Below are 17,510 nucleotides of genomic sequence, written 5' to 3' on the forward strand. Positions count from 1 at the left end.
GGCTCATCCAGACTGTTTTGCAGAGGCGGCTCATAGCTATCCTTTTTCTTCCCCCACTCTTAAAATAAACAAATCATTAAAAGTTCTAATGCAAACTTTTTTCCCCTTTCCTTTAAAAAAAATGCTTCTCATTTAAAAACTGTTCTCCCTCCCCCATCTTCCCAAGTTATCTTACGGCTCATTAAAGGCATTTTTTTCTGTGCAAATAATTTCTGTTTCTCATCTTTTCTTCTGAAAGGCGGGAGGAGGTACATGGAGAAGCCCAGCGGGTGCTGAGAACATTTCCTGGTAAAAATGAAAAGGAGAGTTCTGGAAAGCAGATGCCTTCCTTCCCTGAAATGGTCCACTACATTCAAGACAAGGTACAGTACTTCTGTCCCAGTAAATGACAAATACATGCCTGATGCTCAGGCATGTAATGTGTGGTCTTCCCTTCCCTGTATTCATCTGCTTCACCTCCCCTGAGGAACTGATTTAGCTAAAATCACAGTGGAGACCACACATAGTATTACATTGCCAAGATTAGTGCTTATTGTTACCTTCTGCTGGCAATAATTACAAGAGATCCAAGTGTTAAGTAACAAGGAGGCAGATCCTTTAACGAATGGATTCATTTGCATTGATGCTGTTTGTGCACAAGATGTGTGGAGTGAGGAATCCGGTGCTCAAGAGTGATAATCCAGCATGTTTCACAGACATGTTCCTGAAGGGATGCGAAGATCACTTTCTGGTTGGGCCGGTGAAAAATAATGTTGTACATAAAACAGAAGAAGGATTCCAGGCTAGGAAAGGAGATACTGGAACAAGTGAAGAAGTCTGGTTTGTTGACTTAAAACGTCTGCGTAGTGTTCGGTTGCCAGCTGGGTTAAATCGTGCCAAAGGTGTAATTATTCATATTCATTGCAATCTGTGGAAATAACGGCCATGTATATAACCTTTCAGGAGTCTAAAGGAACGATATGCCAAAACTGTACCACTGAGTTTGCCCTCACTATGTGCACTGAGAGATCGTCTGGAGAGGTGTTAAAATCTAGTCTGTGTTACACACTTCTGTGTGTAGCAGCTGTACTAGCCTTATAAGCTATGAAGATTTTGTGAAGGGTCACTGACAATGCTTTTTTTTCCTCTCGTAGTCTGCTTACTGAAAAGCTGTCAGAAGTACGTAATGTTGGAGCACATCTCGTTTTGCAAGAGATCTGTAATAGCAGAACTCTTATACATGAGAGATTTCTTGTGAAATGTTGTATAGTCTGCTACTGGTGTACTCTGATAGAGTATGAAGTATTTGAAGCTTTATGGAAAAACTTGCTTTTGTCCAAAATACTGATTATTCAAATAGATTAAAAAAACCTTACGAAACCAAGATTGAGTTTTAGATAACACTATTAAATGGCTGTTACCTTGTAGTTAATTTTTAAATTTTCTTGACTTCTGTAATGTCACTAAATAACTATGGATCAGCCTAGCTTAGTCACTACTGACTAAAACAAGATTCCCGAGCTCCTGGGTGAATTGAAAAAAAGTTTTCCTGAGCAGTTTTCAGATCTTCCTCACATGTCTTGAAGGCATATTAAAAAATCCATGAGGTACATTTCTTTTGATTAGTTATCCTGAAGTGTGAATTTTCACGTACAATGAATTATCTCCAAGTGTTGCAGATGTTTGAGAAGTTTGTGTGCATTGCTTGGCAGAGCAGGCCGAGAAGCAAAACGGTGTTCCTGCATGAGTTAGCATGATGTTGTGGTCAATGGTTCAATGTCCAAGCGGAGGCCAGTGATGAGTGGTGTTCCTCAGGGGTCACTACTGGGGCCAGTGATATTTAACATCTTTGTTGGTAATGTGGACAGTGGGATCGAGCGAACCCCCAGCAAGTTTGCAGATGATACCAAGTTGTGTGGTGTTGTGGACACGCTGGAGGGAAGGGATGCCATCCAGAGAGACCTTGACAGGCTGGAGAGGTGGGCCTGTGAGAACCTCATGAAGTTCAACAAGGCCAAGTGCAAGGTCCTGCACGTGGGTGGGGGCAATCCCAAGCACAAGTACAGGCTGGGTGGAGAATGGATTGAGAGCAGCCCTGAGGAGAAGGACTCGGGAGTGCTGGTGGATGAGCAGCTCAACATGAGCTGGCAATGTGCGCTGGCAGCCCAGAAAGCCAACCGTGTGCATCAAAAGGAGCGCGGCCAGCAGGTCAAGGGAGGTGATTCTGCCCCTCTACTCAGCTCTCGTGAGACCCCACCTGGAATACTGCATTCTGCTCTGGAGTCCCCAGCACAAGAAGGACATAGAGCTGCTGGAGCGGGTCCAGAGGAGGGCCACGAAAATGATCCGAGGGCTGGAGCACCTCTGCTATGAAGACAGGCTGAGAGAGTTGGAGCTGTTCAGCCTGGAGAAGAGAAGGCTCCAGGGTGATCTTATCGCAGCCTTCCAGTACTTAAAGGGGGCCTACAGGAAAGCTGGAGAGGGACTTTTTGCAAGGGTGTGTAGTGATAGGACAAGAGGCAATGGAGTTAAACTGAAAGAGGGCAGATTTAGATTAGGTATAAGGAAGAAATTTTTCACTCAGAGGGTGGTGAGGCACTGGAACAGGTTGCCCAGAGAAGTAGATGCCCCATCCCTGGAAGTGTTCAAGGCCAGGTTGGATGAGGCTTTGGTCAGCCTGGTGTAGTGGAGGGTTTCCCTGCCAATGCCAGGGGGGGCTGGAACTAGATGGTCTTTGAGGTCCCTTCCAACTCTAACCATTCTATGATTCTATGATCTTTCTCTCCTTCTGCAAGAAAGTATATGCGAAAGAGTAGAGCCTGATCTAGCTATGGATGGGAACCCATTCTTCAAGGGAGTCATCTTCTGGTTCACTAATTCAGGTTTTCACTGATGGTTCTGGATGTTATTGAAGTTCCAGTGCAGCGCAAGATCTGATCATGTTAAGAGGTCTGAGATCTGTTGACTTCTGTTCCATGGCTGTGTGTGTTTATTCAGATGCAAGGGTGCCTTGCTGAATCCGGCCCTGTCACTGGTGTGCATATCGCCAAGAGAGTACGGACATGCTTTTCCGCATCATTTGCAGGGGGTGTTCTTGGAAAGCTTCTGTTCGGGTGTTGTTCTACTGGAACGTTCCTGCATGTCAAGGCTAACGTTTCCATGGAAAGGAGTTGCTCGCTTGCTGCAGCAACCCTCTGCCTAGCAGGTAGCAGAGTCTTGAGAGTCTCTCTGGTCTCCCTGCTTGTGCAGTACTGAATGCCTGCCTCGCAGTGCTGGAGAAGCCTGGCTGCTCTGCAGTCTCTCCAGGCAGAGCTGCCGTCTCCAGGCTTCCTGGCTGCCTGTCAGCTGGGGCGCCTCAGGGTTTGGAAGTTTATAAAAGTATTCCGTTTCTAAATTCTAAAGCGCTTTTTTTTCCTCAGGGGAAGAATGTTGTCCTCTTCCAACCTCCCCTGCCATTCCCTCTCACGAATTCAGAGTTTCCACATCCTGAGTTGTTAGGGACGTAAAGTTAATGGACCTAAAGTGTACTATTATCAGGTGCCCTGTGCCCTCCTTGTTATACAACTGTTGTACATTTTCAGTTGCTGAGTGGAGGATAAACATAGTTGCATCAGCAAAATTTCGTTGACCTTTCCAACATCTGTGCTGTTCCTGGGTCTGAATGTTCCACTCTGTTGTTTAGGCCTCTCACCGAATGAAAACTCCAGCTAAATATATGACTGGAACTGCAGCGTTGCCTTTCAATCCTGCCACATTTGGAGAGGTAATTGACCGGATTTACATCTTCATATACGTTTACCATTGTTTATTTAGAGGGCAGTGTAAGAAGCTAACAGTTACCATAAGTCATTCTATGTTCTAAAATGCCTCTTTTAAACAGATGTTGAGATTAACTCTCCATCCTTTAACTGTATGTCCTTAAATGGCAGTCAGAACAGGATTTTCATGGGTGGCTGGGAGGGATATTCCCAAGAGGGCTGCTCCACTGCGTTCTGCAGCATGCCTAATGTAATAGCTTGTCAGAGGGAGAAATTGGCAATGCTGTGCAAAAGTCCCATTACGTGCCTTGAGGCTGTTCTTTTCATAGCAAATTCCTTGGCTTCAGTGATCTGTAGACACAAACTCAGATGTGAAGCAAGGTCTGTGTTAGCAATGTTTTGAGCTGCATTTGTGGGCGTGCCAAATTGGTATAGGTACAGGCTGAGCTGCCTGCAGGGCGTTGCATCAGCTGATGTTAAACCAAAAGTCTGTGTATGATTTAATCTTTTGAGTGATGCAGGCACTGTAAGGTTGTCTGCTTACACAGGCGTGTTGCAGAAACTGGTACAAAGATTTGTTACACTTCGTATTTGTTCTTGTCTCCATGCTGACTCTTCTATCTAGATTTGATTAAAGAAGAAACTGTCTTGCTTCGGTTACATTAAATACAGCATATTCCCCACTGTTTCATTTTGTCTTTTCCATAGTTTTCCAAGTGCTCAAACACTCAGTATCCTGTGTCTTTTTCTCTTCTCTACTTAGATAGTCCTGTATCTGCGAATGTGTCTTGCTCACAGTGCAGGTGTGGTGCCAACCTCACAGAGCTTGGCAGATATGCAAGATCATGCTCCAGCCATTGGACGTTACATAAGAAACCTCATGTCTGGCAACCACATATCTTTCTCTTCTTCCTCCTCCTCTTCAAAAAGTGCAGAAAACAACCCTGTACATATATACATTGGCCTTCTTCAGCAGCTGTTAGCTGGTGTTGGAGGTAAGAAGCTGTGTGCAGTGTCATCTTGAAGAAAAAAAATCTTCCCTCATTAGAATGAGTTGCCACGTCCAGTGCTTTGAACTTGGCTGCAGCAATCACAGAGTTGCAGCATGGACCATATACTCTTCAGTTTAAACTTCTTGTCTTCTGTGCGGCCGTGTAGGTGGGAGAAAGCAGGACAGTAAAATTACAGCATCATTTAACATAATGTTTTAAAATTGTGAGGCTGTTGTCTATGACAGCTTCCTTACCAGTGAATGCTATGTCTTCCTCACTCTGTTAATAGCAGATCTGCAACAAGTGAAGTCTTGAAGCACTTGAATGCCTTTAGAACAAATTGCTACCAGAATGTTTGCTTCTGTTAGTTTTCCTAATGTTTCTGAGAAATACTGTAGTCTATTATTTTGTATTGTTTGTTATCCCTAGTGAATTACCAGTGAATGCTTTGAAATGCCTCATACTTCTTAACCTCTGTTTATCTCTGATAGTTAGGTTGTTGTAAATACTGCACTTGTTTAATAACATGATTCTTTAATTACTGTTCAGGTTTGCCAGTCATGTATTGTCTCCTAGAAGTTGTTTCAGTGTATCCAGAAAAACTAGCCACCAGATTTGTAGACAAAATGGATTGGATAAAGGTATATTGAAAACCCTTTTTTTGCTTTGTTTTTTTGGATGGAGGGTGCTTGGCATTAGCAAAATCTGGCATTTTCCCATGGTGGAATGGAGTATCATTTCTAAGTATGCACTTAATTTCAGTTCTGGTATTTCTACTTACAGTCAACACCTCATGAGATATATGTAGCAGGATGAAGAAAATTGTATTTTTGGTTCTGTGGTGTTACTGGTTTTGTTCATTGACCTACATGTTCTGGGTGGTGCTGTTAGTCTAGTCAGTTTTTCCCCTTGATTAGAAGATCCATTAAACAGCAGCAGAAAAATGAAAACAAAATTCTGCAAATTTTTGAAGGAATTATTTAACAATGGGAATGTTCTAGTGGGAAGATGTTCTTGGCTTCCCAGAAAATGAGATTAATTAGATCCCTTATTGTCTCAGAGCCCTTTCTATGGAGGATTTTTTACTTTTTTATTAGCCTCAGTCAAAAAAAAACAGATAAGTGGGAGCCTGCCTAGGAATAAGCCAAAGAGAATTCTTCTGCAGGCAATTTTCTCAGTAATTTTCTGCTTTTTCATAATTTGCGTCAAGCATTCAGGATTTGCAAAGCTCCTACAGGTTGACTTCACTTTCATTGGGGGAAATCTGGCAGAAGAAAATGCTTGGTCGAGTTAGAGAAAAAATAGAATGTGTTCTTATAATTTCTCCTGCTGATGTATGTCGCTGCATTTCACTGTATACAGTTTACCACATCTCATTTAAGTGAAGATATGAACCTCAAAGGAGAAGACTTAAAACGTTTTTCCTTTTCAGTATTGCTTGTCAGTTGCAGAAGAAACCTTTTTTTTTTTTTTCTTTTGGCCTGGTGTCCGTTTGCAAAATTAAGCTTCTAGGGGTGGTAACTGATACTACCTAGTTCCATAAATACTGTTGTAAATATCTTTTTTGTGATTTCGTTTTGCCAAGTGGAAGGAACAGGTCCAGGGGTTTGTTAGCAGTCAGCTCTGTGATCTGATGCAAGTTTTGAGTTGAAGTTAGAGTTATGTTTCATGAGCCTGACAGATCTTGTTTCTTGTTTGTTTGCTTGACTCCTTTTCCTTTGTGACCCAAGCAATTCAAAGCTTTGGGTATGTGTTTTTCACATGAGTGTGTTGCATTATACCTCAAATTAATGACAGAGGTAAGATTGTATATTAACAAATTACCTGAGGCTTCCCAAATTCAACTTTTTAACAATTCAGATAATACAAGATCTCTAATACAAAGTGGATAAATTTACTTTGACAGCTGTGATTTCCTGGACACTTTTTTTTTCATCACCATCGGATATAACCAGTTTAACCTTCTGAGGGTTTTTTTTTTTTCCCTTTGATTAATAAAAAGGGAACAGAAGCCTCCAGTAGCTCGGGAAAAATAGTGTCTTTAAGGTATTTTTTAGCTCAGCATGGATGCAAAACGTGGAAGTTCTTTTGTGAAGACAAAATTCTGCCAAGCGTTAAATCAGCATGTTTAATGCAGAACTGGTGGGTAGCCCTCTGGTGGCAAGTGGTCATCTTCCTCGAAAACACTGAGCATATAATGAATGCCTTGCTGAATTGAGAACTTTGTGTCTTGCTAAATGATAATGCTGTCAGTTTAAAGAGAATTTTCTGAGTTAAGTACTATTTATGTAGCTGCATGACAGTTGTGTGTGTATATTGAAGCTCTGTATGAGCAGACTGTTTAAGAAGCTGCTTCCATATTTTGTATTTCTTTTTAAAAATTCCCACAGAGCCTGATGAACACAAACAAAGAAGAAATGCGTGAGCTCGCAGCCCTGTTTTATTCTGTAGTGCTGTCCACCATGTCTGGAGATGAGCTTAGGACCTCCTTGGAACAACTGATCAAGATGACAAAAGACAACCATGTAACTACTTTCCTTTGTCATCTGCTTCTTGTTTTTTCTCATGTCATGTAACTGATAGAAAATCTGAATCTCCCAGTGTGTCCAGTATGTATTAGCCTTAGTCTGAGTGTAAAATTAACTAGCTGACTTCCAGCTGGATGGTGAGGAGGGATTTTTCTTGTAGGTGAGTGCAATAGATCTTTAAATAAATTAATCCATGAAGCTGTTGTTAAGGTTAGTAGGAGGGTTTCTTGGAGGCACTTACCAAGCAAAGTCAGCACCATCACATGTTTAACTGGTTTTAGCCAGCTAAATATTCCTTGTCCCATTGAGTGGTAATGGATCACACCACATGCCTCAAACAGTTTTTACAAATTCCTTACTTGTGAGCAACTACAGGTACCCGCAGAACTACGAAAATGTTTAACTTGTTAAATGTTTTACTTCCTCTCCCCTCCTGAGCCGTAGCAGCCTCCTCGCTCCCCATCTCCTCAGGTCTTGTTCTGCCAAGCAACCTTTGCCTGGTGAGGGCTGGCTTCTTCCCTCCCACCCCACATGGACTGCTCAGCAGCCCTCCACTGCTGTATCACTACATGGTGGGTTTGCCTGCCTTCCCTCCTCCTGCAGCTCCTTCCTCCTGCCATTATCCTTATCTCTGCATTTTGCTGCTACAAGCATGGAGAATGAGTCCTGAAAGCAGATTGGACAGGTTTCTGTGCTGGTGTGTCTTGAATCCTGAAAGGGAGGGAAAGTAGTAGCATTTTTAGGTTGTATTTCCCCAACATGTTTTTATAACAGTCTCTCCGAAGGACTTAATGGGCCACCATTTTACATTGCAGGTGACAGGCTCAAACGCTGACAAGAAGTGCTGATCATAGAGTCATAGAATCATAGAATGGTTTGGGTTGGAAGGGACCTCAAAGATCATCTAGTTCCAACCCCCCTGCCATGGGCAGGGACACCCTCCACTACACCAGGTTGCTCAACACCTCATCCAACCTGGCCTTGAACACTTCTAGGGATGGGGCATCTACAACTTCTCTGGGAAACCTGTTCCAGTGCCTCACCACCCTCAGAGTGAAAAATTTCTTCCTTATACGTAATTGAAATCTCCCCTCTTTTCAGTTTAAAGCCATTGCTTTATGATCACTTTATGCCATAATTAACAAACACTAATTTGAATCTGTGAAAGCTGTGTCTGTGAGCCAAAGCCACGTCATTGCTCAGTTTTACATACGACACACCTTCTGCCGTCATGATGCCAGCACAGACGGGTCCAGCCCCCTGCCGCTGCCTTCTGCCCCAGTCACTTGTGAAGCTATGGTTGACCTTTCGCACAACATGACTGAGAGTAACTATGTGAATCATGAAACACAAAGAAGTGGGGTGTTCCCATGCATTTTTGAGTTTGAGTCAGTCAGAGCTCTGGTTTGCTGTGATGTACAGAACCTGTCGAATCAGTGCAGCCACTGGTGGTGGTGGTCTCCAGTGGCTCAGTAAGGACTGCAGTCTAAATGGATAGCTGAAGTGGAGATGAGGGAAGGACCCATCTCCAACTGGCTTTGCTTCTCTGAGACCATGACAAAGAGCGGTCCCTGGTGGCCAAGCTAGATTGAGGATCTCATCCTGGCAGCGTAATTGCACTGCTGCAACTTTTTGCAGGGTTGTGATAAAATAGGTAGATGAACTAATCTGAGTTTAAGCCTCTGCTGCTTTCCTTCTTTATTTTTATTTTAATTATGGTAGCATTTAAGTTTCATAGGCTTATTTCTGCACAAAAGTCTTTTGTTAGTATTCACCAGTGGGAATGAGCACCATCGTTAGATAGTCTCAGCACCAAATCATCATTGGACAAATTAATGTTCTTGACATTTAATTGTAATAATTAGTTTTCACACTCTGTGGCCTGCTGAACTATGTAGAGGCATTGCCTTCACTGTTCGTAGGCCAAGCGTGTTTTCATTCTCAGCAGTGCAAATCTAGAGTAATTTTTTTTTTTTGCTTTTTACCAGAGAGTGTATTTTGTCCCTTTAATCTGAGTACACCCAGTTTTTAAGCAGACACAGCATAATATTGTCTTAGTTCACCTTCATAAGTCTGTACTTACAGATCAGATGAGTTGGATTTTTAAAATATTTTTTTTTTGCCTGACTACCAAGGGATAGACTTTAGGAGTGAGTGTTGGCGATAAGTTCTTAGTCTGTCCTCCTAAGCCTCTTCTAACTTTTGTTAATTTATCTTAAATGATTCCATCTGTTAGAGAGTACTAGCAATACCAAACTCACAGTTGTTGCATTATGTGTTAGAACTCGTCATTCTTCAGGATGCCTTCTCATCTGGCTTGTCCATATGTGTTTTTAAATCAGTACTTTGTGCAAAGTGTAACTTTGAAAATGAGATTTTCTGCACTGTTGATGTTGTCTGTAGAGCCCGGAGGTCCAACATGGATCCTTGTTGGCTTTGGGATTTACAGTAGGAAGGTACTTGGCCAAAGGGAAAATCAGAACAATGGAGCTACATGACATAGAACAGCCAAACACTGCAGTCATGCCGGAACAAGAACAGCTCATAAAGTCGACAACGGAGACAATAGGTAACTTCCTGCCTAAGACTTTGCTGCATGTAACAGTTGTTTTTTCAACTGCCCCAGGCTGAGAACTTTTCGAAGATATTCAGCCCATAGATACTGTAATCTTGAGTTCACTTTATGTGATAGAATTTACAGCCTGTAAAAATGTCACCTGATTAGATGCATGGACGTAACCCTTTTCAACAAGATTTAGATGGACTCAGCTCATAGACCAACATAGCACAATTATGAGTGGTGCCACTGCCTAGAATCCTCTCAGTGTCTCCTTTCACTTCGATTTTGTTCTAGCATAATGCTTCCTACGAGCTGCCTGCTGCTAAATAATAATACAAAATCCAAGTCATGCTCTTTTTCCTTTTTCTTGTAGGTTCTTTTCTGGAGAGCACCTCTCCCTTCCTCATGGTGGCTGCTTGTACAGCTCTTGGGGAGATTGGCAGGAATGGCCCCTTGCCAATCCCCAGTGAAGGAACAGGGCTTACAAAGCTACAACTTGTTGAAAACTTACTGGCCCGAATCCCTTCCAGCAAGGAAACAAATAAGGCAAGATTTTATAGTGATGTTGTGATTCTTGTTCATTTTTGGAATGCTCCATCCTCAGGTTTATGTATTTCCTGGCAAACTCACCCTCATTTTTTAAAGGAATTGGGTTTATCGTTGGCTTTAGTGAGTCAGAATTAGGCAAAGGTCTTTCAGAATTAGGCTAAGGGTTTTTTCCTTACTGTTTAGCAGTTGGGCGCTTGCGCTTTCTGTAGTCGTAAGTAGGAGCTTAAGGGATGAAAACTATAAATGGTCATAATTTTAATTCAAGAAAGTGGGAATATCTTCTTTTACCTGGAAATAATGCTTAAAGTTAACTGACGTTTATTTTGATCTGTGTTTTGGAAGAGAGGTACACTGATTAATAAGTCACCTGCATGTCTGACTTCTGGTACCTTAAGTGAAACTTCAGCAAGGGTGAAAAAGAGTGGGTTTAAAGTATGTTTTCTGGATTTACAGGAAGGTTATGTGATGATGTTGTATTTTTGTTTGTATTGAAGATGAAGGAACGAGCGATACAAACGTTAGGTTACTTTCCAGTGGGAGATGAAGATTTTCCCCACCAGAAGCTCCTGCTGCAGGGTTTAATGGAGTCTGTGGAGGTGAGGCATTTCCAATGTATTTTTCTTTACGCTGCAGTGAGTATTTCTATTTGAATGCTTTTCCTATCTCTAGAGCCAAGTTTACAAAGAGAGCTATGTTTTTGTAATGGTTCCTCTGGGTTTTTTCAGACTGCCTTGGAATAGGGAGCAGAGCTAGGTTTGGGGCTTGTAAAATGTTTTATGCCACAGTTCAAAAACTCACCAGTCAAGGTCTCTGCCCCAGTCTCTGAGATGAATATTTGTTTCCCTTCAGGAGGACTGTGTATGTGTAAAATCTTAAGAGCTTACAGTAGTGAAGCCATAGGTCTGTACTTTGGCCTACCCTAAAGTAGATAATATAAATACACTGTATTTTTCCTCTGAACTACATCAGCTGATACAACTCAATTGAGTTAGAATCTTTGTTTATAGGAATCTATATATCTGTTGTCAGTCTGAATGCATCAGTGTAGTGCACTGCGTTCTTCCGCAGTACTTCAGAGCTGCTATACATATTGCAATATGCTAGACAGCAAAATTAAACAGTCAAGGAGCTCTTCGTTTACAGCTTGTTTTACCTTTCTTCCATGTTCATACCGACATAGGATTCAGCATTGTAGAAGCAGCTGTTGAGTATCAGACAGTCTGGCTTTAAGTTCTCTGATCTGATGTGATCAAACAAGCAAGAATAGTAAGAACATTGTGTACACAAACATAAAATAATGTTTCTGAGTGCTGTGTTCATCTCCTGTAACTGCTTAGGGTTATTACAGCTTTCTTTATAAAACACGTAGTTGGAAAAAAAATAGATTGCATGAAGTTAAGAGTTTTCTTCTCAAATGCCTAAGCATTTCGTGCTTCCACAGAGTTAAGGAAAGCAATCTAGAAGGTACTCATCAGGTAGGGAAAAGAGTTCTTGAAATTCATCATAAATGATGACAAAAAAGTGGCAGAGTTCTGCACATTCTGTTCCTGAGGGCTTAGAGAATAGTGGAAAGAAGACAGAGAAGCAAAGCAAATTTCTTTAGTGAATTTCTTTAATGTGAAAACCAAATTTGTGCATCTCTTAGAGATGATCAACTTCTGGGTGGAATTGTACGAGAATGTTTTACTACTGCGTACTATAACAAAGCCACAGTAATCTTCATTAATGACTGCAAGTCTTGTTCTAACTTTGTTTTATTTTCATCCTGTTTTATTTTCATCCTGTCTCTCCAGTTCTTTCTGTTCATTAAGTTGAACTTTTGCAGAGACTAGCAAATGCTTCGTAGGAGGCACGCTTCAAAAATGAAGTGTGGAAATTTTAGCTCTTTTTCGTTTTGGAGAGTTTGACATCGCCTCAGTTTCCATCAATTTCAGTGAGTCTGAGGTGCCACATAGACTCAAGTCATGGTTTAGCCCAGCCAGCAGCTAAGCAACCACACCGCCGCTCGCTCACTCCTTCCCCTCGCCGGGATGGGAGGAGAAAATCGGAAGAAACCGAGTGAAACATGTGGGTCAAGATAAGGATGATTTAATAGAACAGTGCAAAAAAAACAAGGAGAGAGTAATAACAAAGATAATATTAATAAAAAGAGAGCAGTACGAAAGGAGCAGTACCAATGCTTACCATGCTGACCGTGGAACCCCGAAGCTGGAGCCCCCGTGTAGCCTGGCCCACTAGTGATCAGTGGGGTTGCAAAAAGCCTCTCCCTTGGCCAGCTCCCTCAATTTATAGACTCGAGGCGTGACGCATATGGCATATGGTATCGAATGGCACTCTGACTAATTCTGGTCAGTTGCCCGAGCTGTGCCCCCTCTCACTTTTCCTGTGGAAGGTTAACTCTGTCCCAGCCAAACCCAGGACAACTCAGAAGCTCACTGAAAGAGTGATCTTACTGCAAATTGGTGAGATTTGCGGTTGGGAGAGAGATTGTGATTTTGTGGAAAATTGAAAAAAAGAAACTTGGCCAAAAGTTCTGGTGTATGTTTAATTAGTACTGTCAGTGAAACTCAGTTGTGTTTTTCAGGCCAAACAAATAGAACTGCAGTTCACCGTTGGCGAAGCTATTACTAGTGCTGCTGTTGGAACCAGCTCAGTGGCTGCACGTGATGTGTGGACAGTCACAGAGGAGGAATATATCCCTCCTTCAGGTAGGCCTTCCTAAAACAGGGGCTGGGTTAAGGAATGTATGATCTCCGTTCTGGACTACCACTAGGCTCCGTTACTTTATTTCCATGGTTTTTGATTTATAACAGTAGAAGTAAGGGACGTTTTGTGTTTGTTAATGCACTGCTTGGTGTTCTGCAATGCTGGATTATATGCAAGTCATTTCATCTCTTCAAGTTCATCTGCGCAGAGGGTAGAAGACTTTACTTCATGTGCTCTTTAAATAGCTTCTTGATGAAATCTAGCTCAGTGCAGCTTGACACTGTGTTTCATTTATTTTTTTTTATTTTGGTTTGCCATGTTGTGTTGGTTTCAGGTTTAACATACACAAACCTTTTAAAATTGCATTTTGAAGCCTGCACTGGAAGATAGGGCTAGAAAATTAAATTGCAAGTCTTTTTCTAGCAACTTGGACTGATACGATTAAGTGACAGTTACATGCAGTAAATGCTGAAATTTTATTTAAAGACTAAGGTTCTGTACCCATTGAAATATAAGCATAACAAAACGCTAGATTCAAAACAGGCAGCTGTAAATACCAGCCTCAAACCTGCAAACAGGTGTTTTAATGTTGTAAGAGTGATATTAGATCTCAAGTGTACACAAAGCTGAACATGTGCGGAGTGGTAGAAACTGAACCCTGCTCCAGTAATGATGAGTCCTAACAAAAAAAAGGAGTGCATTTAATCTTACAGAGTACGAGTGATACCTCTTCTTGGCCACAGGCTCTGAAACACTTCCATGAAGGGTTAAGAGGACTCTATTCAGTGCTTCTATTAGACGACATACTCCACCAGTGACTCCAGTGAAGGCTTTTCATGAATAAGCAGAGATTAAGGTGTTACCTGAGTACTCGTGGACTGATAAGGTTTTTCATCGCCATTGCACATTATATTGAAATAAAAAGTAGGTGTGGCCGCTTCTCAAAGCTCTCCTCTCCACCTTTCTTTCTTTCATATAGATTTGAAAGTGAATGATGTGGTTCCTTGGGTCCTAGACCTTATTTTGAACAAGCACATTATCAGCCCCAACCCGCACGTTAGGCAGGCAGCTTGCATCTGGCTTCTGTCAATGGTGAAGAAGCTGAGCACACACAAAGCAATTAAGGTAAGAAATAAGCACCTTCTGAACACTGGCTCATTGTCCCTATTTTTGCTCCTCACCCCCTTTTTGTGCCTTCTTTCCCCTTCACTTCCATTGCCTTGTTTCCCCCAGTGCTACTGCAGTCCTTATTGAGGTCTTTTTGAGACATGGCTTATCTTTTGTTACTGGGGGAACATACTGTCTGACAGATGAACAAGGCTGTTTAGCACCTTTGTAAACGTCTGACTTGCACTCAAGTCAGAGTGAGCTTAGTGTAAATAGCTGTGGTAAGACGAAATTGCAGTACATCTTCCCTTGGGAAGAAGAGATTGGTGTTTGTATGGTTTTTAGGATTTACTTTTGGAAAATATTAAAAGGAGGTCTAGGAGGAGAAGAAGGGGGAGAACTAGATGGAATTAAGCATTCCCAACCAAAATGTCTCTGCATTGAGACTGTGATGGGACCATGTAACCATTTTGTGCTCTCCAGGTAATGGTAAAGCGTTTTGGGACAACAGGTGCTTTGCAGATGTGAGCTGTTACATGTAAAACCTTACTGTGTATTAATTACACTTGTCTGAAAAATGGATCTTGTGAGAGGTGGCAAAATCTCCTAGTTTGGGGATGAAGAAAAGACATCCTCGCACAGAGGATAGCCCCATCTGAGTGCAAGCCATGTTTATGACGCATTACTGCCATGTATTAGTCAAGGAAAATAAAACGTGGCTTACTAATGGTGTGGTAGCCATAAAAAGGTGCAGGACAAATAACTGTTATCTTCTGTGAATGTCAGGCAGGCTGCTTCCTACCTGTCTGGAAAGGAGTGCAGTTCTTCTTGTAAGTGTAGCTCAAATAGGCAGCTCCATGGATACAGTAGTCTCTGTTTGTCTGTTAGGAACTTGCCATGAGACCAGATGAAGAATCCAAAACCTGAGATTAAAATAATGTTCTTTTTTCTCATCTTACAGTCTCATCTTAAGGATATTCAAAGTGCATTTGTTTCAATTCTGTCAGATAGTGATGGTAAGTACTATCACATCTTAAGAGTTTTGTCTTGTGGTGGGCTTTTAACAGAATGGAGGGAATCTTTGAACAGGCAGAAAGTCGCCTACACCCTCTCTGTCAGTCAGCATTAAAAGGTGACTGTAGAAACATCCCATTTCTGACGTAATAGGAATGATTTCTTTTCTAGGCGTTGCATGTAGAGGTTAGAAGCACAGCTTTTTTTCTGCGCTTTGCTAACCAAACACAAATCTTTTTCTGCATTTGCCCCTTCACACTGCAATAAAAGAAACTGTTCAGTGATGCTACTTCTGCTCTGCTTTGGGCAGCAGGATGTGTATCACAGAGTTCTGCACGGACAGGAACTCTAAGCACTCCTTAAGCTTGCAGGTTTTGGCTTATAGCTATACCCATGGCAGCTAGTGAGGGTGAAGGGTGGCACCTGGCAGCCTATCCAAAGCTCGCTGAGGTTTGAGAGGATTACCATTAACTTTGCTGGGCTTAGGTGTCAGCAGTGTGTCAGAATACTTGCAGCTCTTGGAACTCTCTCTGCTATTTCAAAACCGCAGTGACAATATTAACATGAAGACGTAACCTAATTTCATGTGGGTTATGCCTTCAGAACAAATTGCTGCTTCAGAAGGCAAAGCTTGCGTCTTGCTAGACCAGATCTCTAAAACGGAGAGCTGTGAACAGCATGGAGCTGCGTTTGCTCGATCATTCTTTTGGTTTAATCTTGGTTTTGAAATTTATGTATTACTTAGTTACATGCTTATCTTTAATTTTACTTTGTAAAATCTCTTGCAGAACTTAGTCAAGATGTTGCTTCAAAAGGTCTTGGGCTGATATATGAACTAGGAAGTGAACAGGATCAGCAAGAGCTTGTTACCATGCTTGTTGATACCCTTATGACTGGGAAAAGGTACAGTGAACTCAGAACACAGTGAGAGAGTACTCTGAGCTATGTGTCTGATGGGAACAAAAAATATGTCTCTCTTGTGTGTGGAAAGAGATGTTTTGTGGCCAAGGGCAAGCAGATATCCATATATTGCCAGCGGGTCAAACTGGGACATTTCTTAATTCAGCTTAGAGTCTGTTGTGACTGAAGTTGTTCCAGTTTTGTTCTGTTCAACAAAGCTTCAGAATAATTATTCAGTCCTGATTCAAGCAGTTCGAATCAGTTTGGGTTTGGTTAGATTTCCTGCCTGCTGCATTGTGTAATTCTGTAATTGCAAATGACAATGACCTCTTGCAGCAACTCTGAACAATGTGAATGTTGCAGAAGTGGAGGCCTGCTTGTGCCTGAAATGTACCTTTTGCTGAGAAGGTGTTGCTTGTCAGCTTTGCTGCAAAAAACACCAATCTTACAGGACTTCTGGCTAATAATCATGTTGGTCAGTGCTGGAAATGCTCTATAACAGCCCTCTCCTGTCTGACCTACTGTGGGTGTGGCTGCTGTGAGTGACAAAAGCCTAAGTTGGGAGTGTGGAGATACACTGATGCTAAACAGGAAGAGACGAGATGAATGGAATTTGGATCTTTTCATGTTGAAGTAGAGATTTGCTGTCCATTATATGGCTTGTGTCTGGGCAGAAGTAAAAAGCCGTCGTTCAGTGTTTTGACTTTTTACCTTCTGACTGCACAGCAAAACACTCACTTTCTGCAGTGTCTCCTTAACGTTACACATGATACAGGCTAATGAGATTCCTTGCAGTGTGTGTGGCTTTGCACACCTGTATGTTTTTTGTGGGATTGGAACTGAAAGAGCAGGAAGTTACTAACACAAAACAAATTAGCTTGTTCTGTAGAATGCAGTCCATTCAGAGGTAGAATTCAATGTAGTTAATACTGGACCTCTTTTCTACCAGAGCCAAACACGAGATGACTGGAGAAACTGTGGTGTTTCAAGGTGGCCTGAGCAAAACCCCAGATGGGTAAGTTTACTGACAGTCTCAATGACAGACACACAGTTAGTGCTGAAACACTGTTCCCTTGCTTGTAAATCTGCTTCCTGAGCTCTTTGTTCCTTCTTGTTCTCGAAGTTATTGTGACTATATTCTTGTAGCACAGATAGGGTGTTCACTTCTCACTGTCTGCTTTAGCCTGTGATTTGACTGTAGCTTTAGCTTTACGGCATTTGTGTAGCTAAAAATAATGACGCTGATTTCCCTTCTGCTTTGCAAAGTCAAGGTCTTTCTACCTACAAGGAGCTTTGTTCACTGGCTAGTGATCTCAATCAACCAGACCTGGTGTACAAATTCATGAATCTGGCCAACCATCATGCCATGTGGAATTCTCGGAAGGTAATTTGCTACCACTTCCTCTTGCACTGTGAA

The 17,510-nt window shown here is 41.9% G+C and overlaps 1 protein-coding gene across 2 annotated transcripts in view; it reads left to right on the forward strand.

Moving 5' to 3' along the window:
- The window catches only part of ECPAS (Ecm29 proteasome adaptor and scaffold), a 69,436-nt gene that overhangs the window by 29,545 nt on the left and 22,381 nt on the right, over positions 1-17,510 (forward strand). For both annotated transcript variants that reach the window (XM_086628751.1, XM_086628752.1), the window contains 14 exons: positions 239-362; positions 3,662-3,742; positions 4,501-4,732; positions 5,279-5,370; positions 7,120-7,254; positions 9,661-9,826; positions 10,191-10,363; positions 10,861-10,962; positions 12,951-13,074; positions 14,052-14,197; positions 15,141-15,195; positions 15,982-16,096; positions 17,043-17,108; positions 17,360-17,477. In XM_086628751.1, coding sequence (XP_086484877.1) covers positions 239-362; positions 3,662-3,742; positions 4,501-4,732; positions 5,279-5,370; positions 7,120-7,254; positions 9,661-9,826; positions 10,191-10,363; positions 10,861-10,962; positions 12,951-13,074; positions 14,052-14,197; positions 15,141-15,195; positions 15,982-16,096; positions 17,043-17,108; positions 17,360-17,477 — 1,729 coding nt within the window. The remainder of the gene's footprint in view (positions 1-238; positions 363-3,661; positions 3,743-4,500; positions 4,733-5,278; positions 5,371-7,119; positions 7,255-9,660; positions 9,827-10,190; positions 10,364-10,860; positions 10,963-12,950; positions 13,075-14,051; positions 14,198-15,140; positions 15,196-15,981; positions 16,097-17,042; positions 17,109-17,359; positions 17,478-17,510) is intronic.

The sequence above is a fragment of the Tauraco erythrolophus genome, chromosome Z (assembly GCF_009769465.1).
Source record: "Tauraco erythrolophus isolate bTauEry1 chromosome Z, bTauEry1.pri, whole genome shotgun sequence".
Classification (NCBI taxonomy): Eukaryota; Metazoa; Chordata; class Aves; order Musophagiformes; family Musophagidae; genus Tauraco; species Tauraco erythrolophus.